The sequence below is a fragment of the Nicotiana sylvestris genome, chromosome 6 (genome assembly GCF_000393655.2).
Source record: "Nicotiana sylvestris chromosome 6, ASM39365v2, whole genome shotgun sequence".
Classification (NCBI taxonomy): Eukaryota; Viridiplantae; Streptophyta; class Magnoliopsida; order Solanales; family Solanaceae; genus Nicotiana; species Nicotiana sylvestris.
In genome coordinates, this window is record NC_091062.1 from 198,141,264 (window position 1) to 198,162,853 (window position 21,590).

At 37.0% G+C, this 21,590-nt stretch overlaps 2 protein-coding genes across 2 annotated transcripts; one reads left to right on the forward strand and one right to left on the reverse strand.

Annotated features, from left to right (window-relative positions):
- Positions 1 to 9,326: 9,326 nt before the first annotated feature.
- LOC104214816 (protein DOG1-like 3) lies at positions 9,327 to 10,094 on the forward strand. Its single transcript, XM_009764537.1, has one exon. The coding sequence runs from the start codon at positions 9,327 to 9,329 to the stop codon at positions 10,092 to 10,094; it is 768 nt and encodes a 255-aa protein (XP_009762839.1).
- An 845-nt stretch (positions 10,095 to 10,939) lies between these two features.
- LOC104214812 (protein NPG1) lies at positions 10,940 to 18,261 on the reverse strand. Its single transcript, XM_009764533.2, has 6 exons — positions 18,082 to 18,261; positions 17,498 to 17,698; positions 16,509 to 16,764; positions 15,201 to 16,411; positions 14,439 to 14,586; positions 10,940 to 11,499 (listed from the first exon to the last, which is right to left on the reverse strand). Exons 2-6 carry the CDS (start codon positions 17,669 to 17,671, stop codon positions 11,180 to 11,182), a joined length of 2,109 nt encoding a protein of 702 aa, XP_009762835.1. The 5' UTR covers positions 17,672 to 17,698; positions 18,082 to 18,261; the 3' UTR covers positions 10,940 to 11,179.
- Positions 18,262 to 21,590: the final 3,329 nt, after the last annotated feature.

Genomic DNA, 21,590 nt, shown 5'->3' on the forward strand with positions numbered 1-21,590 from the left:
GATATGTGATCTGCATCTCGAGAGACATCCTGCTCACATAACACCATAGCTATGCGGGACCTCAACACATGTGCGAATAATCAAGATGCCTCACAACCCGCATGGCACAATAGAGTATTACATGAAATAGCTGACGACGAAAATAACATCCAATTCCTGAAGACTCCTCCATAACAAATACTATGCTGAATGAACATACCCGACCTGGTTTAGAGCACACATCCACATTTAGACCCATCAACGGACCTCAAGACGATTCTGATCATACCATACTAGGCCAATAACCTTTCAAGGATCCATCATGACCTATTCGTGACACATAAGAACAACCGTCAAATTCGGAACAAACTCCTATGGTCCACATCCCAAGGAATAGAACGCCTCTCAGGCATAAACTCTCGCATTTGTGATATTACCATAACATCCATACTTGGTTACAATCTTTAACAATCAAGTGACTAACATGTCACACTTATACAAATCTCCCCGCGGGGTACACTCCCACGACCTTCTGCTCAGGTAGCAAAATCTGCACATCCATACCACTAACCGTTCTAATTCTGTAAAGCGAATCAAAATCCCGCAAGCCAATACACAAAGCCTCTTTCACAGAACACCATTCTTAGGTGACACTAAAGAAAATGCCAGCTTACTCTAAATATCTGAATTCACCCTGCTTATCCGAGCTCATGACATTCTATCAGCACCGAACCTTTAACTTCCAGTTCACATGCCGCTCACTGCACCTATTATGCCGCTACACAATAATACACATATTCACCATAACCCTTGAACTACTAGTGGAGTAAACACTTCATTGGCTAGAAACCTTTCGCTTAGCTCATTTCAAAAAAACCAATGCAACACGCAACTGAATTCCCAAACCGCGGAAAAATACAAACCTCAAGTCGCGATCTAAACCACCATGAATCTTCCAGAATCCATTTACACCACAAGGTCATTTGAATCAAATACCTCCCAAATCAATCAAGTTGTGGTGGCGCTCAAGCCCACACGTACAACCACAAACCACATATATAACTTCATGCTGAAGGAACTGATCACTGCCACAATCATGATTATTCAACCATTACTAACTGACCCAACTTCTTTCAATTTATTCTCGACTTGCCTTAGAAATAATAATAGCTTCATTCAAAAACGTAACAAATCAAATCCGCACTCGTCCCGAGTGGCCCGTATCACGAGGACACATCGTCTCATTACTCATGAATTATCTCATATTCTTCTTATGCACACAATAGCATCTCCAACTGGTATACCCATTTCGCAAGACCTTCCGCAAATCCGAAGTTGTTCCTTCCTTTCCTCCAATACTGTACTGCATACCCAATGATAATTGTTATACCATGTAGTATTGTACGTTGGATTTGTCGTAAGGTAATTGAAATCAGTCCAAGTAAAAGATTATTTGGAGATTATAAGGATTATGCTATTTCACAAGTGATGAATAAATTCGTAAAGGTGAAATGGGAAGCAAGTCAAAGAAAATGCATTTTTCGTCCAAGTTTGGCATATTGGGGTAAAATACGGCCCAAGCGATAATACCCGATAATTATGAACTAGTACCATGCAAGGTACCATATGACCACGGTAGTATAATATATAAAGCATATATGAAGTATTTTAAAAATAAATAGAATTTTAAGTAATTTGTGGTAATTTTTAAATTATGTGGGTAATTAATTAATTACTGGACAACTGGACAATACAGAATTAACTAATAAGTGGATAAAGATCTCCTTTGGGCTTCCACATGGCATTAAAGATAAGCCAAAGTGGCACCAATATGTATGATGAATCATAACACATATGGTGCCTACTTTACACGTGACAATCTTTGATACACCTTTGTTTTGGACAATAACACCAATGTGTATAATAAGTCCTTATTTACTTTTGGTTGGTTTCCTTGTTAATGACATATCTTGGATAAATGTTGAAGACGTGACAGAATGCAAAGCCAAGAAAGATATTCCTCCCTACACTTATCTTAAATTAACCCCAAACTTCATTTGGTAAGAGCGTTACACACAATGCAAAGCCAAGAACGATGCTCATCCCTACGCTTATCTTGATGTAAACCAAAATCCATTTGGTAAGGGAGTTATACAGAAAGGCAAAGCCAAGAACGAAAGTGAGAGGATTTGGAAATTCATACGAGACTCCGTATTATAATAGCAACGGGATTTTTCGAGTCTAAGGGAGTGCGGTATAATCCTTCTCAAGAATATCACACGAATTTTTTCCTATTCCAGGTATGTTAAGGCCCTCCCTTATTTCTTTTGGCATGATCCAAATTATACTGAAGAAACGATCAAATACATAGTTTTCTATAATTTATTCTATTCACAGAAATAGTAGGGGTGTCAATATTCTTGATTCCCCATGAGAATTGTTATTATCTTCTGTTCATGGGTCTCAGAATAATACGCAGTTGAAAAAGTTTATCCGGAAGGAACATCAAGATTATTATGTATTTTTCATGCATTTCACTCATTTATACATGTGTATTGACCCATGACCAGATGGCGTTATATACGTGTACATATATATGAGATATGTGAAAAGGTTACAACGTTATATACGCACCACCATCTGATCACCTGGTATATGATGATAATGTTGCCCACAGTGACTGAAATATGATTCAAACGGCGTTATATATGCGTGTATATGTATGTAGATGTATATGAAATATGGGAAGAGGTTATGGCGTTATATACGCACCACCCCCTGATCAGCTGGTATACGTTGATGATTTTGCCCACAGTGGCCATATGATATGATGGGATGCCCTTAGAGGCTGATGATGTTATGAGACATGTACCTATGCACGACATGACATTCATACGCATATGCATGACGCTAAAAATATTTCACGATTTACAGAGTTATTCAGACTTATAGGTTGAGTCAAGTACTCTATATTTCTTCCATGTCTGTTCTGTACTTATTTATGTACCTTACATACTTGATACATTTTTTTGTACTGACTTCCCTTTTGTCTGGGGACGCTGCATTTCATGCCCGCAGGTCTCCATAGACAGGTCGAGACCCCTCCAAGTAGGCTATCAGCTCAGCGGAAGATGTTGGTGCGCTCCATTTGCTTCAGAGTTGCTTGTTTGGCTGATATGATTTAGACGTGTATTGTTTGGTATGGAGGGACCTATCCTGACCTTTATGACATTTATGTACTCTTAGAGGCTTGTAGACATATATCGTGTACGTGAAAGATTGTACGGCCTTGTCGGCCGATGTTTTGAGTTTATAAATAATCATGTTGGCCTATTAGGCCCGTATGTCATGTGTATATGATAATGTAATAAGAAAGATACGTTATGTTGGTACTCAGTTGAGTAAGGTACCGGATGCCCATCGCGGCCCATCGGTTTGGGTCGTGACAATAATATAGAACATTCTAAGTCCTTAGGCACTGCACTTAAATTCTTGAACCCACTAGGATCACTGTTGAGAGTCACCTCCTCTGGCTTGGTCCCGAATATAAGCCAAACTCTAAAACGTTGCTAGCATGTGAACACCCTATCAAAGAAGCACCTGACTGAATTCCTTTCCTTGTACATTACACCTATAAGAAGCATAAACTCTGAGTCTTCCCAAAACCTGAACATGAATCGATAAGGCCAAATATAGCACACATTCCTCAAATCCTTTGCTCGAATTACCACTGATATTTTCTTTCCTTAGTCATAATAATCCACCAATACACCAATAACCAGAAATCACACAAACAGACAACCATGCGATCCAATCATAGATGGTGGGGCTCCCCCACTTAGCTTGAAGCTACAATTACATAATCATGTAACCCACCAAGATTACTCCTTCCCAATTACCATGATCTCGCACCGTTAACCCAACAAATTTCCTGAAGTCTTTTGTTAAGCTTTTCATGAAATCAAATCCAAATGTTGCCTCATATCAACTCCATACTTGTAGCACCGGAACTAATGAATTGCTACCAACTCTAAACCTCCTAGAAGATCATCTTTCTCGAGCCATCAACATTAGAAATACCGATTCGATTCTGAACCGCTGCACACCACTATATTTGACAACCACTTTCCCAGCACCATTTCATAATACCCTGCCCCAAAGGCGAATCGAAGAAGACCATAACACTGGAAAACCATAATGCATTCAAATAAGGACGACGACACTGCATCACAATAAAAATTCCACCATGCTCAAAGTACCAAGCCTCATTACACTATCAACCAAAACCTGAACATCTATAGTCTGATTTGCCTTTCCTTTGCTGGAATTAAATGCTGAAACTCTAAATCATGCACGAGAACTCCTCCGTTCGAGTCATTCACTGTCGCGATCCATAAATAAGCACTCTATCATTACACCAACACGGTGCGATAACAACTCATGAACATCATAGCAATCATGTGCATAGCGTCAAAACCATCAGAAATACAGCTATTGAGCTGAAATGATGGAACATCCTTCCGCAAGAAGACGATAATAACTTGCTCGAATGTGCAGGGAGACACATCCTGCCCCACATCTGTAGTACCACAGCAAATCCTCGATGCCCAATCAATACGAGCACTCAACATCGTATAAGAATGAGTGGAAAGGAAATAATGGCATAAGCCTCCAAGGAATCATATCGCACGATCAGGAATAAAGAAGGGAAGTGCTCCTAACAGCCTTGCAGCCGCTTGAAGATAAGTACAGACATCTCCGTCTCCGCAGGACTCTACTAGACTTGATCATGACTCGTGAGACCCAAGTGAACCTAATGCTCTGATACCACGTTGTCACAACCCAAAATCCACAATAGGTCGTGATAGTGCCTAACGCCATCGTCAGACAAGCCAACGTTGATTTATAAATTTATTTACTCATTCTATTACTTTTGAAATCATAATTTCGGTTAATTAAATAGTATGAAATAAAATTTAAATGGTGAAATGATAATAATTATGTGAACAACCATACCAAACATCTAGTTAAAACCCCCAAAACCCGGTGTCATAAATGCATGCACATTTTTTAAGAAGTACAATAATAATACAACATCTATCCAAAATGTAAATAAGATAGGGTAAAATAAATGGTACAATGGGAAATTCGGCAGGCTGCGATGCGTAACCTGAATTGCAGCTCACATAAAGTCTCCTCAACAGATGCGCCTATGCACCAAAATGATCAACAAGTGACCTGTCAAATCCTGCACATTTAGTGCAGAAGTACAATATTAATACATAAATCAATGCGTACTCAGTAAGTATCTAGCCTAAACGCGGAGAAGTAGTAACAAGGGGTCGACATCAACACTTACTAGAGGTCCAAATAAATAAATAATAATTCATAACAGGTATGAAGCGCACAACAATAGTGGAATAAATCTGTAACATAATGTTCCAATTAATCCTTTTAGAGCATAAATTTCTCGATTTTGTATTCTACCTTAATATCTCAAAAACAAAAATGCCAAGTGTCAGTAACAAATAAATAAGAAACACCATAAAATGCTAGGCATCAGTGAAAGGTTTATCTTGTGAATATTCGAACTGCTAGTGATATAACGCACGGTTCTGTCGAGGTCATTCGGCCCGATCCAAAATAATGTGTATATTGCTGAGGGTTGTGCGGCACGAACCATAAATGCATCTATATACTGCTGATGCGTTCGACCCGCTCCACAAGAAGGGAAGGCATTCCCGAATTACTAGACACGCGCTTACAATTCAGTACATGAGCATAACTTTTTCCATTTCTCAAATATTTTTCTAACAACTCAAAGTGATAAGGCTTGGTCTAAGATATATGTAATTTCTAAATCAAGTTCAATTATAATTTCAATTAACTAAGCCAGCAGAATAAGTTCAAGTAATTCAAATATTGCATGACAAAATCCTAAGTCTACCCGGACATAACATGCTTTAGCTACTTACGGACTCTCGTCACCTCGTGCGTAAGTAGCACCTACAATTAGTAGAACATAACAATTACATCACCTAGGGGTAGTTTCCCCCTCACAAAGTTAGACAGGAGACTTACCTCGCTCCTAATTTCTATAACCGACTCTAAAGCCTCTCTAACAACTCAAAACGATGCCCGTCGTTCCAAAACTAGTCAAATAATGTGCAAATTAATCAAAATATACTCCAATGCTTACAATTTAACAACTTATAATGATTCCTAACTCCACTCGAAAAGTCAATAAAAACCCTCGGACCTACGTGCCCGGATTCCGAATTTTTTTGAAGATAACCTTTACTCATAACTCTACAACCTCAAATATATGATTTATTCTCAATTCTATGCCCAATTTCGTAGTCAAAATTCAAAAATATCAATTTCTAGATTTTTCTTCAAAGTCTCAAATTTTTACTAATTTCTATTTTTAAATCAATATATAAACCCTGTATTTAACTTGAAATAAGTGAGAATCACTTATCTTGTGATTGGCGCTGAAAATGATGCTCCAAAATCGCTCCAAGGTGGACTCCCATGGAGGAAATGAAATGAAAATGGCCAAACTCCCGTTTATAAAATCGCACTGTCCAGGCCGACCTCCTTCGCGAATGTGGCAAGTCCCTCGCGTTCGTGAAGCACAACCAGCTCATGCCCTTCAGTTCCTCTATGTGAACGCGAGATAGGGCTCGCGAACACGAAGCACCACTGCCCAACGCTTCGCGAACGCGACCTCCATATCACGAGCGCGAAGAACAAAAGGCCCCAGTCCAAATTCCTTCTTCGCGGCGTCTCTCCCTCCGCGTTCGCGAATAACAAAACCAACACCAGCAAACCAGCAACAGTCATTCATCCAAACTTGGTCTGAAACCATCTCGAAACACACCCGAGGCCCTTCGGACCCCATCCAATCACACCAACCAGTTTCAAAATATAATACGGACCTGCTCGAGGCGTCAAATCATACGAAACAATATCAAAACTGCAAATTGCGCACCGATTCAAGCCTAATGAACTATTGAACTTCTAACTTTCACATCTGATGCCCAAACCTATCAAATCACATCCGATTGACTTCAATTTTTGCACACAAGTCACATTTGACATTACGAACCTATTCCAACTTTTGGAAACGGAATACGAACCCGATATCAAAAAGTCCACTCCCGATCAAACTTCCCAAAAATATTCAATTTCCAACTTTCGCCAAATGACACCGAAATGACCTACAAACCTCCAAATTCACACCCGGATGCGCTCCTAAGACCAGAATCATCATACAGAGCTATTTTCAAGCTCCGAATCCCAAGCGATCATTGATAAGATAAAAATACACTTCAACCCAAATTTCTTCCAAAATGCTAACTTTCCATAATAGGCGCCGAAATGCTCCCCGGTGACCCGATACTTAACCCGAACATACACCCAAGTTTGAAATCATCATACGAACCTATTGGAACCTTCAAATCCCAATTCCGAGGTCGTTTACCCGAAAGTCAAACCTTGGTCAACTCTTCCAACTTAAAGTTTCCGAAATGAGAATTTTCCACCTGAATCAACTACGAACTTCTCCTAAATTCAATTCCGACCACACGTACAAGTTATAATACATGAAGTGAAGCTACTCAAGGTCTCAAACTGTTTAATGACACGCTAGAGCTCAAAAGGATCGGTCGGGTCATTACACCGAGATAATAGATATTCATGAAGCAAGTAAACAATGCGTTTAGTTGAGATCAGTGATTCATTTTATTTGTGAAAAATGTGGCTTGAAATGTGATAAAAGACCCACAATTTTATACGAAAACAGTGTTGCATGTATAAGCCAATTAAATGGAAGATTCATAAAAGGAGATAGAACGAAACACATTTCACCAAAGTTATTTTTCACATATGATCTACAGAAGAATGATAATCTCGATGTGCCACAAATTCGTCCAAGTGACAATCCGACAAATTTATTCACTAAACTTTTACCAACTTCAACTTTTGAGAAGATGGTATACAAGATTGGAATGCGGAGACTCAAATATTTGAAACAAGATTTTCATCAACGGGAGTAAAATACGCGATGTAATCTTTTTTCTTTACTAAGATTGTTTCCACGAGATCTTTCTTTTAAGGTTTTTAATGAGGCAACTAACAATGCGTATTACTAAATATGTGTACTTTTTTTCTTTCACTAGAATTTTTTTCCGTAGGGTTTTTCCTAGTATGGTTTTAACGAGGCACTTAATAATGAACATCCAACGGAGGAGTGTGATGAATATATTATATTGTGAATGTTTATTTAATACTCCGCTATAAATAATCTTTACGAAGAAGATTGTCCATTTAGTACTCCACTGAAATCTATCTATAAGCAGTTGATGCAGACAGGTTGCAAGTAACTCTATGAAATGACTTGCAACAACTTCTTATTAAACACTAGTTGCGAGTAGCTCATGCAGACAACTTACAAACAACTCAAGAAAAGCCTCCAGCTACTTTTTGCAAAGCCTTGCAGTTGTTTCCTGAAAAGTCTCGCAAATACTTCTTTTCTATATATATATATATATATATATATATATATATATATATATATATGTGTGTGTGTGTGTGTGTGTGTGTGTGTGTGTATGTTTGAAGTTGAATAATATATTAGTCTCTTTATACTTGTCTTTGGTTAATTTACTTTATAGTCTTTATTTTGCAACAGTTTCCTTTTTGTTTGGTCATTATAAGGCCACGACATTAATGGGTTCGTTGGAGCAAGAAATTCTGATAAAACGATCAGAGTAAAATTCATATATACCATCCTTGATATATATATATATATATATATATTAAACAGATTCAATATTTTAAGATACAATATAAAAAAATTGTATTTACTCAAACTGAAAAATTAAAAGTTGCTGTATAAGATAGACATCTCTTTATAATATGTGATTTTATGAAAAAAAATCGTGCGGGCTTGATCTAAAGCGGATAATATTATATTATATTAATAGTAACTTTAGACTAATTGAGCCTTACAACTAATATCACAATCTGGATTCGACACGAAAAATACGGTGATGGCCGAGTGATGGTGCGAGATTGGATTTGCAAGAAAAGAAACAAGTTTAGATAAAGACGGGAAAAGAAATAAATCAAGATTTATCTTCTCTTGCATGACGACAAAACACGACTGTTGAAGTTTGCACCAATTCAGCAAAATATCCCAATTGCGTGACAAAAAATGATAGTCTAGTTGCTTCTTGTCATTATTCTTCAGGTTTTTTTGTCCCTTTTCTGGTAATTAATTCGAGCCTTATATATTACGGCATGAATATACAAACATATCCGTGAAATAAACTCGTTAGAAAATGGAAAGTTCAAACAAGAACGATAGAAACAACGAGCAAGAAAGCTTATACGAATCTTGGATGAATCTTCAACATGAAGAACTAAGGGAACTTGAACAAGCAGCTGCAGCAAACAGCCCAAAAGATGAACATAAACAAACTCAACTCATTGAAAAGATTATAAACCATTTCCAAGACTACAGTAATAACCGTAGTCGCTTAGCACAAAAGGACGTATCACCATTCTTTGCACCCACCTCGTGCACCCCATTAGAGAACTCAGTCCTATGGATCGGCGGGTGCAGACCATCTTCATTCATACGTTTGATTTACGCTCTCTTCTGCGGTATGGAAATCGAGTCTCATATCACTCAGTTCCTTCAGGGTATTACAGCAAATGGTGAACTCCCTAAGTTTACAGCAGAGCAAATGAATATGGTGGACGAGTTGCAGAGCAAGACGATTCGAGAAGAAGGGAAGCTTTCATCAAGATTGGCTAGTTTACAAGAAGCGATAATAGACCAGCCGCTTATTAGCAAGTCGAAGAAGAAGAAAGACGATGGAGATGATGATGTAGTGTGTGAGAATGCAGATGAACCGTTGGATAAACATAACAAATACATGGCGGCTATAATGGAGGAAGCTGATGAATTGAGGATGAAGACATTGAAAGAGATTGTGGTTATACTTGAACCTGATCAAGCTGTGGAATACTTGGCAGCAGCTAAGAAGATTAGGCTTTGTCTCCAACAATGGGGCAAGAAGAGAGAGCATGATAGTACCAACTAATTTAATTAAACAGAAAAATATGTATGAGGTATGGTGTAGTTTGATGGGCTTGTTTAATTTGTTTTGTACTAGTTTAGGATACTTTTTGTTTGATGTTTTAATTATAGTTTCGCACCTACCAGTACTCCAAATATGTATTCCTCCCTTCTCCTGTTGACTGAGCAGTGAGTTAAAAAAGAAAAGAAAAAAAGACTTCTAAAACTTGTGCACCAACTAGTTGGAAGGCCATTGGTACAGAGACGGAGCCAAAATTTAAAATTTATGGGATTAATACTCTATTTTTTTTAATTACTAGGTTCTAAATTAATAATTTGCACATAATTTAATAATTTTTAAAAATAAATACAGGATTTGGACAAAAGTTATTAGGAGCTCGTTTGGCTTAGCTGATTTAGAGTAGCTGATAAGCATTATGTGCTGAAAGCACTTTTAAGTGCTAAAGCTGATTTAAAAAATAAGCAGTTACGTGTTTGGATAAAAGTACTGAAATTAATAATATGCAGCTGAAGAACTGGGTATACGAAGAGTTTTGTTTTAAAAAGAAGTATTTTAGGGATATAATAGTAAATATTTTGGTCAAACTTAAAGTGCTTATAAGCTAAAATTTGATAAGTTGGGGGAGACCAACTTATGGCTTTTGGCTTATAAGTACTTAACTTATAAGCACTTTTAATTTTATCAAACGCGCAGATAAGCCAAAAAGTGCTTATAAGCCAGTTTGACTAGCTTATAAGTTTAGCCAAACACCCTCTAGGTCAGTCGAACCCGTGTCCGAAGGGCTACATTGATGGACTGAGATGGAATGAAATGCAGCATAATTGATATTGTCTTCAAACCGTTTAGTAGTTGAGCAAAGCTAGAAGCAACTCTACTTTGAGGGATGATCAAAGAATTCCAACATTAATCTAAAATGATAGTATAGTACAATTAATCTAAACTTCTTTAAACATTGAGGGAGAAGTTATTCCAAAAAAAATCCTACCAATTGTATGTTATCTAAGGATGATTTTGGACATTGTAACCAAAACCAGTATAAATAAAAGAATCAAAGAATAAGCATTTGACCTTTATATGGTTGGAAATGTTCAAATGATGGAACTGAAACTTTCAATGGGATCAGACTCTTCAAGCATGGAAGCTGCCTGGAAACAATCAGCAGCATCAGCTACCCGTCCATCGTCTCTGTGAACCAATCCCAAGTGGTACCAAGCTACGCGATTGGTAGGTTCGATCTTCAATGCATCGGAGAATAATGCTCTTGCCAACGGCAACATCTTCGACCCCATTTTAGACAATAAAGCACCAAGCAAGATCTTGCATTGCACATGATTAGGCTCTACTAATAGTGCATTTACATAAGCAGCCAACGCTTTGTCATTTTCTCCCCGTTTTTCAAGCATCACACCTGAAACAAATTGAAATAGATGAATCAGTAGAAGTTTAATCTACTCTGCTTATCTTTTTCCCTTTCGTTAAGAAGGAAGCTTTTAGGTATCGAAGACAAAACTGCAGCTGATATGTATGCAAGCAGCCTTATCATACCTCATAACTTGGTAAGGTTACTCTGTATTAGACTACAGCTCTAATAATTACAATCTAAATCTCCATAACCACAATACAGAAGAATTTTATTGGTGAAATTGTCTTTTATTAATAATAAGTACTATTTTTTTTTTGTTGGTAGAAGGGGAGCCTTTGCGTAACTGGTAAAGTTGCTGCCATGTGACCAAGAGGTCACGGCTTCGAGCCGTAGAAACAACCTCTTACAGAAATGTAAGATAAGGTTGCGTATGACAGACCCTTGTGGTCCAGCCCTTCCCCAGATTCCGCGTACAGCGGGAGCTTAGTACACCGGGCTGTCCTTTTTTTTTGTTGGTGAAATTGCCTCTTTTCAATGTCAACTTATTGCTGTCAATGATGCCAAACAATCACCAAACTTGTCATCGTTTTCTTAGAAATGATAAATACAACTACAAGCGCACTAATATAGACAAAAACAAATCCATAGACAACATAGTGTTCAAAAGTTTCTCCACTCTTCTTGTTTTCCAACTTTAGTTCCAGCCCATTTCTACTTTTCTTGGTACCAGTGGTGTCTAGAGCAGCTTGTACGCATCTCAACTAGTGTTCCAACACATTCTACTTTCACCGCCTATTACACTATGATGAGTTGAATGTTAAATTAGAACAATATTCAAGCAATACAGACATCTTGTTACTCCCATGTAAACTGTATTCCCAGAGAAAAAAGAAGGCCCCTGGGGCTTGAAGTATCTAACAATTTTTCTACAACTTCACACTCAAAAGACTAGCACCTCTCTGTTCGTAGAGGGGGAGAATGCAATGATCAACAAAGGCGGATCCAGGATTTAAAATCTATGGGTTCAACCTTTAAAGTTTTTAACATTAAACCTATTATAGTTTTAAAGTTATGGATTCATGTCTACTATCTATTGCAATCTTAGAGAAGTTTTACACATTAATTTATGCTCCGCTTCGAAAGTTATACGTTCAACTGAATCCGTAACTATAGTGGTACATCGGCTCCTGATGATCAGAGAGAAGGGAAAGGAAAAGAAATAAAAGAAGGGTAAATGTAAGAGAATTATTTAGTTTTCTTTCTTCATCTTGGAGAGAATTTGTCAAAGAAGATGGGCCTATACTTTTAGATGTTCAAGACAGAACAAAAAATTTGGTCTCTGCAGTTGAGGAATTTTACTTCTTTGAACATTCTCTACCCCCTACATCAAATAGCAAAAGAGCTGGTAGCGTTTTCAAACTATATCATTGTTCCCCTCCTATCCAAACACAGAGACGTCTTTGTAGGGCAAGGGACATCATGAAGCTAGTTTACAAGATCCTCAAAATGCTTCAGATGCGTATGTGACAAAATAAGTAATAGGAAGGATTGTACTCAGTAGGTGTCATTTTTGTTCCTATACCAATCATTTATAGAAACAAATTAAGTAGTTTTGAACTGTGTCTATTAAGAACTTCTCATAACCAGAAAGCAAATGAATCAGAAAAGCTTAGAATGGTAGAGCTTCATGTTGATTTTGTAATACCATAAAATGAAGTGACTGATTAAACTCTTAATTACTCTTTACAAAAATTTGATGGCACAATGGATGCCATACACTCGCTCTATTTAGACTCGTCTCCATCCAATACTACTAGGGGTTTAACTAGATTCTCTACATTTTTATGGACATATAAAATATTTAAACAAATTAAAAAGACTTCAAGTGAATACCAGACCTAGTGTAGGTATACCAACACGACTAAGCCTTAATCCTAACTAGTTGGTTTTACCTATGTGAATCTTTTGCTTCCTTAAAAACAAAAAAAACAAAAAAATCGAAAAAAAGAAGAAGCACAAGATCTAAATGTAAAAGTACCTGGAATCTATCCCATGTTTCAAACTCTAAAATTTTACATCTCTTTGGAAGGCTTGTATTAAGATCAAATATAGACAAGAGGGGTTGCTCTGATGGTAAGCAACCTTCACTTCCAACCAAGAGGTTGTGAGTTCGAGTCTCCCCAAGAGCAAGGTGGGAAGCTCTTGGAGGGAAGGATGCCGGGGGTCTATTTGGAAACAGCCTCTTTACCCCATGGTAGGGGTAAGGTCTGCGTACATACTACCCTTCCCAGACCCCACTAAGTGAGATTATACTGGGTTGTTGTTAAGATCAAATATGCAACATCAAAATTAGTATTTCAGAAAATTCTCAGATAACAGCTGTAAAAACATTGAAGGGGCGCATAATGCTAAAGGAGGAAGAGAAACATGCTTGAACTTCACAAGGTACAAAATAAACAATCACCATGCTCTTTCTCAATTCTCCTGTTATTACTACTCCTACAACTAAACTACAATTATTTAAAATAACATATAAAATGTATACTAATGTAAATGATACATAAAAAATCTAATGCAATGTAGATCACACAAGAAGCATTGTCTTAAAACTGTTAGGAGGGTTTCTCCCAGGTCAGGCGAAAGGTGCAAAAAAAGGGAAAAGCTAAATTCTAATTCGAATGTAACAAATGCTACTTTATTTGAACCCGCCAACGATAAGCAGATCCAACACTTCAACATGCAATATTTTGCCATTTCTATATTAAGATTACCTACATGAGTCAAGATTGCATGAATGAGGTAATTTTCCAAGTCCTATTTGGGTTACTCACAACCATGTTAGGCCAACACCTTAGTCTTAGTTGCAATCACCTTTTTTACTTTTAATGAATTTGATATCAAGTAAAGAAAACGAAGAAAGAAAGTCAATTAATAAACTAAAAAATAGCTGGATCTGTCATTATAAATCAAGTTCATAATCTTGCCTTCTGTATGCAAAGTGTCTGCTGAATACTCGATAAGAGCTCTAGCTTTCTCCAAACATGTCTCTGCATCCTTCCAATGTGAAAGGCTAGAGTACAAGTTTGCCAGGCCATGCCAAACTTCATATTCATTTACGTTATCTTCCTCCGCCTGCAATAGATACGTACAAAAAGAAAATGAATTTAATGAAGACAGAACCAGAAACATAGCATATATGGCAAGCATCTTCTATTCTTTCATAATAGAAGTTAAAAAGTTTTCAGCGGTGCGGCACCAAAGCAAGTCACACAACAACTACAGGCAAATGTAAAATGGGCTTTCTTAATATGTATTCTTCTCTTCATTTGTAAGATCATTAGAATAAACAATAGAAAGAAATATGCACACATCCAATCTCACTGTTTGATAACTCACCCAAACCGCTCGTGCACCTCAATAGACCCAAATACAACTATCCTTTTGTTTGAGAATGCAATTACAACTATTAACAAGAGAGTCAGGAGCCAAGTAAAATGATTTAATTTGTTTCTTAATTCTGGGGAGAGCGGGGGCGGGCAGAGGGGAGAAGGGTGAGTCAAAACTGGTTTTGAAATTGTAACTATTGAATTTCAGAATCAGAATCTCATTGAACTGTGGTTACTTCTATCCCAGTTCTGAGTTCTAAATGCAGACTACTATGGGGCATCTGGTGGTGGGAAGCGAAAAGGAAAATCTGAGATATACATCTATGTTTCTGATACAGTTACTAGAAAATAAAATCTAACCTGAGGTGCATTTCTGAATGGTCCATAAGATTTCCTTTGAGCTTGAACCAGTGCAAGGAGATAACGATAAGTTTCAACTGCATCCATGTGCCGCGACTGGGATATTTTTAGCTTAGCTTTCATTCTTAGCAGAGGTCCTTGATCCCACTTTACAGTCTCCTCTAAGGCCGCATCAGTAACTACTTCAGCCTCTGTATAGCGTTGTTGAGCAGACAGAACTAAAGCAAGCAGTCTCCAACCTCTTAGAGCAGATCCTCCTGTTGTATCAAGATACTTTTTTGCATAGCCCAAAGCTGCATCCAGATTACGGTGCTCTGCATATTGAACACCTAACTCAAACATCAAATCTGAATTTTCGTTCTCTAAAGCCATTGCACCATCTAAAGATTTCAAAGCCTCAGATTGAAGACGTGATCTCTCAAAGTCAGAGGTTGCAACTTTAGCCTGCTTCCCCAAACAAAGACCTAACATGCGGAGACCAACACCTTTCAAGTGTTCATTTGAACCCTGTGCATTAGTTATTGCCCTCTGTGCATACTTCACTCCCTCAGCAGCAAGAAAGACCTCCTCAGAGCAAATTTTAGCGGCCAGCAACAATGAGAGAATGTCATCAGGTTCTTCATCCTTATGCAGAGACTTCCTCAGCAGACTTAAGGACGTTTTGTTCTGTCCGGCCGCACTATAACAAAGAGCCAAAGCTCGCCATCGGTCAATCCTGTTAAGTACCCCTGGCATTACCTCTTCAAGTTGCTTAGCTAAAACAGAGGTTTGACTGCATACAGACAGAGCAAATGTAAGGTGCTCTAAAACTGAAGGGTCCCATTTGATCTTACCAAGGTAAACTTTTCTCATTAGAATCATAAGCAGCAAGATTGCTTCTTCCAGATTGTTCCTAGGTACATAAGAACCGTCAATTTGCACAGCTAAGCTTGGTGGGCATACCTCAACCCCACTATAAAGCAAAAACACAGCAAAAGCTTTTTGAATCCTTGCACAGCAGTCATTATCGAGATTCCATTGGCTTAAGAGGGCACGGCGGTAGGCAGTCATTGCTTCAGAATAGCAACCAGTTTGCTTCCATAGTTCTGGAAGGAGCTCAACAGCATGGCTGACGGTTTCTTGCAGCTTATTCTCTACAAGTACATCAGGTATTCCATTATCGAATATCTTCTCTACAGCATCAAGCACACTTTGACACTCCCGAGCAGCCTCTGCAAATTCCCAACCAAAGAAAGGTCAGTAAATAATCAAATCAAAGAAATAGCAATTATTCATTATCTTGGATAAACTATTGAAATTGCCTTGTACCAGTCAGTCTCCCAAGCTTCTGAAGGGACTTTGCTTTCAAATATATGGCCTCGAGGACCAGACCAGCAGCATGCTGTGAGACGCCCGGCACAGACTCAACGCTGCGAGTGCGGCCCTTTTTAGAAGGCTGTTTCTCAGTAACAGAAGGCTGCATTCTCTGTATGGCTGATTGGAGATCAATACCATCAAACACCCTAAGAGCACCTTCCACATTTCCTCTTTGATATTCCAATCTTCCAAGTAGAGCTCGTGCTTCCTGCAATCAAAATAATGAATCATCAACAAACGCATGCCTTCAAACCTTTAAGTTCATGCTGATGACAATCAGAAGGGAGAGATAAAGGAAGTAGAAAAAAAACATTTATAAATTAACACAACTTAAAGTGCTTTCAGGAAAATAAGATAAAATACATTGACGTCAACAAGCATTTCAAATTTACATGCAAATTGGACCTGAATCCTAATTTTAAATACAATCCGACCAATACTAATCCTGTCAAAACAAAAAAAGGTTTAAAGTCCTTAATTTCTTTTTTCTAGACAAGAAGCCACTATGTATTTTGCTTATTCAATCGAAGTCTGTAATTCCTTTAATGCAAGGTAATTGAACATAGACTTTCACCTGAAACCTAAAGCATCACCAAATGATAACAGATGAGAAAACTCACAACTCGCAGAGACTTTAAGTAAGGCAGCCTATAATTGATGGAAAGCATACAACATAATAATATAAACTCACAACTCGAGACTGGGTATTTTCAAGAATTATCACTTGAAGTCTAAAAAATTAATGTGACTTGACTCTCAAACTCACAATCGATGAATTCCTACAAACATTTAAGCCACCACAAAAGAATTCCGCGGGCGATCATGAATCTAATTGAAGGAAACATTCTCTCCTAACTTATCACTATGAGTTTGTTACACGAAAAATAAGATGCAGTAGGCATGCAAAGGAAAAAAAGACATAAACTTTGGGAAACACTGACCTCAAAATTGAGGGATAAACCATCACGCAATGCAGATTCAGCCTCTTGAATATTTCCTTCATCAAGTTTTGCTTCAACAACGGTTGTTTGCATGCAAATCCCATTTGCACAAACTTGCCTGACTGATGGATCAACATCAACCTGCCCTAATTCTGCTGATTCGTTTCCAGACATCTCTAACCCCCTCACTTTCTATGCTCACTACATTTGGAAAAAAAAAACATGATTAACAATGAACTTTGATCCCTTAGCTTCTATAGCTTCAAGAAAATGTGCAAAGCCTTTGCCCAGTTTCGTTCTTGATATTAATATATACAACAAGCTACATATTAACTACCCAATTGGTGAAAAGATCCATCATTTTTATAAAACACACACACACACACATAAAAGAGGATGCAACAGAATGCAAAGAAAGAAAGAAAAAACATAAACTTTGGCGACCATTCTCCTCAAAATATCATTTTTCAATCACAATTCTATGCATTGAAATAACCAAAACTGTGAGAGGTATGAAAATTGAATCTTGAAAAATCAAAGCAATAGAGAATTTCAAAATAAGATTAAAAGGGAAGGGCTATTACCTCAAATGTTGTGGATTTCGGTGGCAGATGAATGGTATTATAGGTTTATTATTTGTAGAGCCAAAATGGGTCAAAATATTTTCTGGATCAGAAAGGGAGAGGGAAAGAGAAAGAGGAGGACAAGAAGAAGAAAGAAGAAGAAGTAGAATGGTGACAGCGTTGTTGAGTTTTGACTTATGATTCGGAATATCCTAAAAACAAATATAAGTACAAACGGTCCAGGTTTTATATTCCTCTACATTTGGGAGTTTTGTACTTACCGCCGGCAAGATTTCGAAAAAACTTATCCCACTAATTTTATGCACAATTTTTTTATATTATTAAATGATAAACTGTACTAAAAAGTAGTTCAATGCACTAAGCTCCCGCAAGATTTGGGAAAGGGTCGGACAACAAGAGTTTATTATATTGTTTCCACGGCTCGAGTCTGTAACCTCTTAGTCATATAGTAGCAACTTTACCGGTTACGCCAATGCTCCCCTTCAAATAATAAATTGAGCCAAGCATATATATTAATTTATCATAATTAAGTGATAAATCTTAAGCAATATGCATTTTTTGTAATTTATTATACCTTGCCCAGTTAATTATTCTTATATTACTTCATGTAATTTCTTCTTCTTTCAGTTTTCTATTTTTGGATTGCTTACCATTATCTGGCTGGCGCAAACACTTTAAATTGTAGCAACTGAAAATTGTATATCCAATATTAATTAATTGTAGATTCAAAACAGAATTACCCCTTCATATATTTCTATATATTAGAAGAGAATGAGTTTCCACATGTGTGCTTTAGGTCAATATATATAAAACTAAGGATATATTGGACTTTTCAACTACTAACTTTAGTTCTACCTGGTCAAACCACTTAAATTAGAATATCAAAGTAGTTCTCGGCATGACACCATAGAAGCTCCCATTAAATTTGTAGATGTATGACCAAAAGTGTATAGCGGAATAGGAGAATATTAATATCGGAACCATTATTAAAGTGCTTGATTCAGCAAATATAAAGTAATGAACCTGCAAAGAAAACACAAATGATGGATACAGTGCCTTAGCCTGGCTGCATTCCTTGCGAGCCTATATTTACCACGTAGAGTCTCCACTCTAAGATTCTGAACTTCTTTTTTATCTTTTGTTAACAATGGATCAGATCAATTATTGTCTGCTAAACTTCTCCCAGCTCTTGTGGAGTTTAGCTTTTTTGAAGTTAGAGGAGATATTCCCTCGCAACTGTCACGACCCATTTTCTAAACAAGTTGGGACCGACACTCGATCACTAAACATGATCGAACGAACTATCTCTGCTTATCAAATCTATTATAACTCCAAACTTTATATGCAACAAGGCAATACTCCAACCAAATACTTTTGATTAATTTAAATATTTAAATAAATCAACTCCAAAATTTTATTCGTAATAACTACTAAATTTATGCTAAGTTATTATAAAAAAATATCAGAATCTTAACCCATTGACTATGTCTATGAAGTCTCTACTGATAAACTGACGCACTGCTCAAGACATGAGATTTCCTGGTCAGTTCTCTAAGTAACAAAGAAATAACTAAATAAAGATGACTCTAAGGAATACTCCACGAATAAAAGCGGAGCTCACCAATAGCACTGGAAGAGAAGGAAGTCCTAACTCGTAGCCTGCTCGCCTGCAAATCCGGTTCCTATGTTGTACCGCAAACCAACGTAGGTTCCCAAAAGAGAACGTCAGTACCATCCATTGTACTTAGTGAGTGTCAATAACAGGGGGCGAAACTTTAATAACAAATACATTATGAGCAAAGGTTCTAAATGCATGTAAAACATAAAGCTTATAAGAATAATTCTAAATAATTGCATAATAGCAGTTTTTGAATATTCTAAAAGAATTTTTTTCTTTTTCTTTCTTAAAAAAAATATACTTCACTTTATACTTTGGGAGTTCCAACTATTCTGACTTAATTCTGTCGCAGTCACCGTGTGATCGGCACAGGTTCGATCCCAACCTGATCGAATAGGCCCAATCCACGATGTGCCACTCGCTTCATGGTTCTCAGCGCTCATGTCTCATACCTTAGCATGGCTAAGTAAATTCTCAGCAACGAGACCCTCGGCTCGTGTGCTCCTACTTTGGCACAAGTAGTTTCAGGAAGTCAACGCCTTGGTAAGGACCCTAGGCCTGGACGATGCCCCCTTCTCAGAATAAAGGATACTCCCAAAAATCTTTTCTTTCTAAAACTTCTTCTTGTGACTTTGCAAGTCTAAATCTTTTATACATACTCATACTGCTATCCTTAAATATAAGGCATGACATAAGAATGAATAAACATTCAAAAGTATTTATAAAGGTTCTTGATCATTCATGAATTTTCAACAAGAAGATGGCATATAAGAATAACATAAAAATCTGAAATTTATGCACATATATCCAAATAATCATCTAAACTTTAGCTAGAAAATAATTCTAAGCTAATAGGTACTTACTACTCCAATTAAATATATATTAACTCTTTTATGCAATTCTTCAAACACCTTGTGCGCGTGCTTTTGTGAGTTAAACCACTTCAGTAAAGTGTTATATCAACTCACCTCAAAACTTCTCGAGCCAATACGTAGACCTCAGTCTAATTGACACCAGTCAAACAATCGATTTTACAACAACCAGTGCATTTTAATCAATTTTAAAGTTTCACACCTAAACATGAAATTTATTGTTGATATAGAGAAAGAATGAAATTGACTATTCAATTCTTACCTATTACTACTGTACGGTAATTAACAATAGAGAATTTATATACCTGAGTTCAAGAATTCGTGACTTGTAAAGAACCTAGAATTTTCCGTGAGTGGCTGCCTTCGTTCCGCAGGCCTGCGTTTGAAAACAAATTGACTCTATTTTGTTCAGGGCATTAAGCCCTTTGTATTCCTTTTTTTTGTACACACTTTATGGGTAGGTCATGTGCACTATCCTTTTTTTTCCTTTATTTTGTTTGTTTTTTTTCATAAAAAAAACTTAACTAATAATTAATGATACCCACTATCAATAAGTAATAATACTAAAATTATTAATATTCCTCTGATTGTATATCCAATTATTTAAGTGTGTGTGTGTGTGTCATATATATATATATATATATATATATATATATATATATATATATATATATATATATATATATATATATATATATATATATATTTTCACTATAGCGTATCTTGAAACTTTTATAAATTTGTGGAGTGTTACAATCTTCCCTCCTTAAAAACATCCGTCCCCGAATGTTGCTAAGACCTTATTATTAAGCTAACAATCATTCATTAAGTACTTGAACCTCTTAAGTTTTCTTAACACTATTCACTCTTCCAAGGGACTCAAAATTTTGGCTAACTCCCTAAATTTTCAAAAATTTCAGCAGAGTTTCCCTTGTAAATTGGACTATCCAAAAATATCCCTGTCACAAATACCACAAATATCCCAACAACAACCCAATACATCATAACAGGCCATTCAT